The sequence below is a fragment of the Palaemon carinicauda genome, chromosome 27, assembly GCF_036898095.1.
Source record: "Palaemon carinicauda isolate YSFRI2023 chromosome 27, ASM3689809v2, whole genome shotgun sequence".
Taxonomy (NCBI): domain Eukaryota; kingdom Metazoa; phylum Arthropoda; class Malacostraca; order Decapoda; family Palaemonidae; genus Palaemon; species Palaemon carinicauda.
This window is the reverse complement of record NC_090751.1, coordinates 50,252,502-50,259,435: the sequence shown is the minus strand read 5'-3', so window position 1 is coordinate 50,259,435 and position 6,934 is coordinate 50,252,502. Positions and strand designations below refer to the sequence as shown.

General features: G+C 34.6%; 1 protein-coding gene across 1 annotated transcript; it reads right to left on the bottom strand.

The window, feature by feature from the left end:
- Positions 1-3,200: 3,200 nt before the first annotated feature.
- On the bottom strand, positions 3,201-6,043 carry LOC137620904 (uncharacterized). The gene is made up of 3 exons (XM_068351349.1): positions 5,476-6,043; positions 3,922-5,364; positions 3,201-3,790 (listed from the first exon to the last, which is right to left on the bottom strand). Exons 1-3 carry the CDS (start codon positions 6,041-6,043, stop codon positions 3,201-3,203), a joined length of 2,601 nt encoding a protein of 866 aa, XP_068207450.1.
- Between the last annotated feature and the right edge of the window lie 891 nt (positions 6,044-6,934).

Below are 6,934 nucleotides of genomic sequence, written 5' to 3'. Positions count from 1 at the left end.
GAGTATATATATATATATATATATATATATATATATATATATATATATATATATATATATATATATATATGGGTGTGTGTGAATGTGCGTGTGTGTTTCTGTGTCTATGTGTGTGTATGTTTGTGTGTGTTTTCAAGTGTATGAGTGTGCGTGTGTACATGTAAATTAGTGCCCCCCTAACTACCATGAACTTTTTCTGGATCCACGAGTGATTTTCAATGTGTAAACCTGTTGCCTAAGTATATCTCGTAGCCAATCACATCTCTGAACGTCATGACTTTGTCCGTCCTTCTTCTACAAGTCAGCTACTCCAATTCATGGATAGTTATTGATGGTACATTTGAGCTCTACTTCTTTAATGGTCCTTTCTCTGCCGGGGCTTGTTCCACTTATAAATAAATTTGATCGCATTGCTCCTTTGCTATGGTAATTGGTACATGGATGGGATGAGCATTCTAGCCACGTGGGTCAGTCTTATAGTATCATATATTTAATTTATACTCTCTCTCTCTCTCTCTCTCTCTCTCTCTCTCTCTCTCTCTCTCTCTCTCTCTCTCTCTCTCTCTCTCTCTCTCTAACAACACAATGTATAAACGTATATCAATGTAACATCTTTGGTGCAAGGTTTGAAAAAGTAAAATTCTCGACAACCCGCGTATCTATCCTCCAATTAACGAAACCAAAGTGATGACTGGGGGTGGGGCGTGTATGATTGACCTGCGAGTGGTTTCAAGGCAACATTGATTACAGATTGAAAATAAACATTCCGTTAGGATTTGTTCACACCTTGTGGGGTTCCATGCTTGAAATTTGGGTGACATCAATTATTGCTTTATGGATTTTGTTGACAACCCTACATACTCTAATTATTACTATTACAAAACCAGATACTATTTTGTTTTGAAGCAAAAAGTTACAAACATTTTGTCAGAGTTGGGAAAGTATGCTATGTAAGGAGAAAAATCGAGAAATCATGAAAAAATTCAACAAGAGATATAGGAAAAATAGAAAAAAGTATGAAAAGAAAGAAAGGGAAATATGACAAATGCAAACTTTTTTTTTTTATTTAATTCTTTTCTGTATATAAACATCGCAAATGTCATTAGCGGAGGTAAGTCTTGTCATATGGATAGGATTTCATCATGAAACTTCATGTTTTCAGATCATTTATAATTAAAAGGTTAGTTGCTAAAAAGTAATGATATTATAGTAATTTTTAGTAAATTGCTGTTTCATTCTTGATTTCAGGCTAATAGTTTGTAAACACCAATCTGTAATTATTTGAAGGTATCATATGTATATATCCACAAAGTATAGTCCGTTATCTATGATGATTGATTTAGTTATATTCTTACATCCGTTTATATTACACTGTAATAATTTCATGACTTTCCATCCTTCAGTTGAATACATCCCGTGAACATTTATGCCATTATTATGCCATCTTATTTGCTGCCCCTCTCTTGAAAAATTTACTACGTAATTGGATAATTAATACAGAGCAATTTTCTTATTTTAATTCAACCTTCACAAAATTATGAACTTTAAAACTTCAACCAAAAAACAACTAAGAAATTGAATAAGATAAAATAAAATGATTTCATGTATTGCTGCTCAAATTAAAACCAATGCTGTTGTTGCTGCTGTCGAAGATGATCGCCTTAAATGTAGGTTAAAGCGATGGTCAAGCATCTCCAACTTCCAATTACCATTTTCAAGAACCCCTAGATAAGCATAAAATACCAAATATTAGTTACACTTCAAATGGTAACTTAAACTATCAAAACCGCTAATAAATTATTCAAACACAGGAATGCCATTCAAATATATGTATTGTATCAATAATGGATTTCACTTAGAATTATCAAAATAATAATTGCCTAAAGGCAATGGTCCACTTTGCGTATTAAGTATATCACTTGTATACAACGAGCCAAATTTACAGTAAGGCCGAACGAATAACCACCTAAGTAGTAAAGCAACGAATGTAAACAAACTATTAATTAACGTAAAAGTGGCAAAATGAGAGAATACCAAAATAAGATACAACACTTAAATTATCTAACCAGCACAAAGTAACTGAATATAAAATGAATCTCTTAACTATGACTGGGAAAGTATAATATGGCAATCCCATAAAATTGTAAATGATATAAATATTATCCAAGGGTATATTTATTTGTGGGGGCTAAAAACCAAAGCAAGGGACTTTCATTATCAAATGAACTATGGATTATAAATCACAAATTTTAAATGACCTTTAAAAATGATGACGTACCTCACAACCCATACTGTCCGTGTATGCTGTTTGTAAATGAAACAAATCACAATTGCTGTGTTGGCTCTTGATGAGGCTTCCAAGAAGAAGGCAACGTAAGATGCGGATCCATGGTACAGATCACTTATTTTTTCACCATGATGATAAAGAGGCAAGCAAATCCAATGTTGTCACTGGTGAAGATGGCTAAGAACTAACTATATTTTCATGGAAAGCCGTCCACTTCTCCTTTCTGTAAGAAATGTATAACGAGCAGCAAGTCTCTTCAACGACCCAAACCATCTTAAGTTTTAACAGGTTATTAAGGAATTGTCATCATTTTATGTCAACAAAAAATTATTTAAATACTAAAAATGCATGTTGAAATAAAAACAATCCTTCACAAACTTACCAAATTACCATATTATAAAAAGAAACAGAAAACAAAAAATAACTTATTTTTCAACACTCCCGGGGAAGAAATCAAATTTTACATAAGAATTATGTAAATTTGATCAAATAAAGAAAAAAAAATATTAGTCTGAAATATCATCGTTTAGAATGGTTTTGAATTTTTGCCGTGATATCTCAGCAGCTTTTCTCTCTGGACGTTTTCTAGAAACGTCTATGCCTGGAATCTCTTCTTTCGATGCTACAGCATCCTCATCATCATCATCTGATCCTACAGCATCCTCATCAGACTCCTTCCTCAAGAGTGGTATTAAAGAAGTAACATGCCTTTTAGTTATTTCATTGGTTTTACCCTTCAGAACTTTCGCAGCAGTTACTTCTCCGTTGATATTCTTGAAAACTTCTTTGACAATTCCCATAGGATAATTAACAGGTTTATATCCATCATCCTTAATCAGCACAATATCGCCGATACTGATTTGTTTATGGTTTACAGGAGCATATCTATCCTTCTTATCAGTAGCTTGTTTAATTAAGTGTTCATGAATTCCCGATGATAGATTTCCAGCAAGTTAGTTCTAATTTGTTTCAGCTGCTCATAAGATGTTTTAATTTTATGTACAACATCAAAGTCAAGCTGAAAATCCTTATCAGAATCAGGGTCAGCTTGTAATGCAGGAATAATATTCAAAGAGACCAATGAATATCCATGAATAAGTTCCTCTGGCGTTATAGGGGTTGGTACATTATTAGAACAATCTCTTAATGCTTCTTTAAATGCAATCGGCCTTCTATTGATCAAATGTACAGCATGACAAACAAGATATTCAAAATCCCTAAATTCAATGACATTATTTCTGATTGACTTCCGTATCATATGCTTTGTCATTTTGACTACGCTCTCAACCAATCCTCCAAGCTGACTGCAGCCCTTATAGTTCTGTTGAAAATGGACTTTCTCAACATTATTATCAGTTAAATACTTAACAGTCTCGGCATCCTTCAGGAAATCCTGAACAATATTGGCTCCTGCTACTATTTGCGTACCCAAATCACTTACTATAAACTGAGGGACTCCATATTCAAAAGAATGCAGTGACAAAGCACGCAAAAACTCTTCAACTGTCATATCCATACAGATCTTAAGATTAACTGCTCGTGTGAACATGCATGAAATAACAAGGATCCAAACCTTACTTTATCTTTCCCTTGTCTCACATAAAATGGACCACAATAATCAAGGTATACATTACCAAAAGGTTTATCAGATGGACTCAATCTAAATTCCCTATAGGCTGATTGATTAAGTTTGACAGGTCTTTGGTTATATCTCCGGCATACAACACATTCCTTCAGAATCCTTTTAACTGTTGAGAAGAATTTTGGTATCCAGAATTTCCTACGTAATTCTGTCAAAAGGGCATAGCAACCAGCATGTTTCAAAAGCAAATGTTCATCCAATATAATAAGTTTTGTTAGAGTACTCTCTCTTGATAAAAGAATAGGATAAGTTTGGTTGGTTACACTGCGCTTCTCATTAAATTTACAATTCACTCTTATTAAATTATGAGTGTCTGGATACAAATTCAACTGTGATATCAAATTAGGCATAGCCATCTTGGTTTTAGAGTTACTACTTAAATAGTCAATAACATCTGGAAAATGTATTTGTTGTTCCCTAGAGATTATTTGAGTCAAAGCCTTAGTGCGGAGGTCCTTCTTACCAAAGCCATGTGACTTGTTTATAAACCCTTTCCATCGATCCCAGCATTCCAGAACTTTCGCATGTACAGATATCAACTTATTAATATTTGAATATCTCTCTAGAGGTATTAAGTGCTCTAGTTTTACAGTTAGGCTTTCTTTTATACTGGTTGATGCACTATATGCCTCAATGGTTTCTAAATTCTCGACTATTGGTAACTTGAAACCTAAAAAGTCACTTTTACTAGCTTGATCTAGATCACGTATATTGGGACCCTTATGGTAATTACACTTCATTAAGCTTTTGAATGACAGACATAGTGTAATTTTGTCAGCTGGGTTGTCCATTCCACTCACGAATGAGAATCCAACACTTTTCCTTATGTTATCAAGGTTGAACTTAATCAAATTTCCATTACAATCTGACATCAAGATTCCATCTTCATGGTCTGGTTCACTAATAGATTTTTCATACACAGACCGCAGCATCTTGTCAGTTTTACGTCTCGGCTCTGATTTTTCAATCATACATTTTTCATTTAGAATAACGAAGTTAGCTTGAACCTCCACCTCGCATTCCAAACTTAAGCCCCTTGGCTCACACACAGAACTACCAAATCCAATATACTTGCAGCATTCATCTATGCCATCAAATACAGCGGACTTTTTTCCATTTAACTCACATGTTTCCCCATAATCGGCAACCGTGCGAGAATGCTCCGAACACCGAGAACAAGAAAAATCATTTGAAAGATAAGGTAGATTCTGTTGCATAACCTTGACATTACCCATTAACATCACTCCTGCTGCTGATCCCAAATAAACATATGGGTGATCATTGCCAAATTTTACTGAAAAATCTAATAAACAATGGGCATCATTTGTACAGAGTATCAAGTCAATATCCTTTATTTTATCACTACCATCAGTCAAATATTTATCAGCTAGTTTGAAGCCTTTTTTGGCAAAGGCCCCGGCCACTTCTGAAATTCCTGGCAATGACAAATTTATATCTATGCTTGGTACACACAATGCATGTATTACACAAGCCTTATCATCAAAGTTGCACTTTAATTAAACTATCTTGGATTTATACTTCTTACTTGAATTAAAACCATTGACTGTTAAAGAGACATTATCTTTTAACACTTTCAACCTACTATCACTTGCAAGTTTTTCAGTTACAAAACTGGTCTGACAGCCACAGTCCTTCAAACCTCTAACAAGGGCTCCACTCAACATTTCACAGGTAATAGTTGGCAAAACAGAGGCGCCATCAGTGGTATGCAAAGCTTTAGTTATAATCATTACATCTCTTGAGGTTTCCCTGTGTTTTGAATTACCTGCTTTTACTTCCTTGCTACCTCTCGCATTCACTTGTAGTTTTTCATCATGAGATTTTTCACCTTGATGATCACACAAAAATGAAAAATGCCAACCCTTACAAAAATAGCATTTCTTAAAGAATTTTAACTTGCATTTGTCAGTGGTATGTCCAATGTTAGCACATTTCTTGCAACCATTAAGTTCTTCTAAGCGTCTCAGCTTATGCTCAGGTTCTTTATATTTTATACACTTATGTGTTGCATGGTTTTCCTGGCAAAGAGTGCACCTTTTCCTCGGAGAAGCGGCGTCAGCAGTACTAATTCTGTTAAGTTTCATTACCCTCATATTTAACATTAACTGCAAGTGATGTAGAAGATTTTCCTCATTGTCTCCTCCTTTCATTAAACTTCCTTGTGACGTCCATATAACGTTCAGATGCTTCAAAGAATTTTTCCTTCATCTCCTCAAGTGATGGACGTACATGATTAGTCACATTTATTAGCTGAGCTTTAAAGGAGTCATTCATGCCTTGCCAGATGAAATACTGCAAAATATAATCTACTTTGATTTCCAATGTAGAAAATGTTGTTACATTAGTAATATTTCCAATATAGGAAAAAGGATCAGTGCCGTACTCAAGCTTCATTTCACTTAATTGCTTAATTACATTGTATTTCTGCAGCGACCGAGAAGCCAGTGCTTCTTTAAGCAATTTTTAGCATTAGTATAGGTCTGCTTTGAAATTTCAAGATTCTCGAGTAAAATTGAGGCTCTGCCTGATACCTGTTGCTTGAGAAGTAATAGTTTATCTCTCTCAGTGTAAGAATATGTGGCAATAGCCGATTCAAACTCAACAAGAAATTTTTCAACATTTTCACTTTCGGTGCTACCGTAAACCGGAAGTGGAACTACAGGACTCTTCAAGAGACTTCTTGCGGTCTCAGAATCCTTGGCCTCAGGCTTAGAAAACATCAATTGCAAAACAGCAAAACAGGTATTTAATTTATCTGAGTAATCATCACAAGACTGCAATTCTAATAAGAACTCCTCTTCATTTTTCCCGTCTCCATACAAAGACTTCTGGATTACATCATTAAGACTGTTCAACTGATCACTGTACGATACTAGTTTAATTTGAACAGCCTTGCACTCAGTTTTATTCATACTCGTGAATTTATCATGTTCATTAAACAACCGCGTTACTTGGCCACGAATATATTTACGAGTCTTCAATTC

What these genes read in the sequence shown, in the direction of transcription:
- LOC137620904 (XM_068351349.1), bottom strand. Translation starts at nt 6,043, where the DNA reads ATGAGGGTAATGAAACTTAACAGAATTAGTACTGCTGACGCCGCTTCT. An exon ending in AGTCAATGGTTTTAATTCAA is followed by an intron (nt 5,365 to 5,475) that starts GTAAGAAGTATA and finishes TGTCATTGCCAG; the next exon opens with GAATTTCAGAAGTGGCCGGG. An exon ending in TCCATCTGATAAACCTTTTG is followed by an intron (nt 3,791 to 3,921) that starts GTAATGTATACC and finishes TGGATATGACAG; the next exon opens with TTGAAGAGTTTTTGCGTGCT.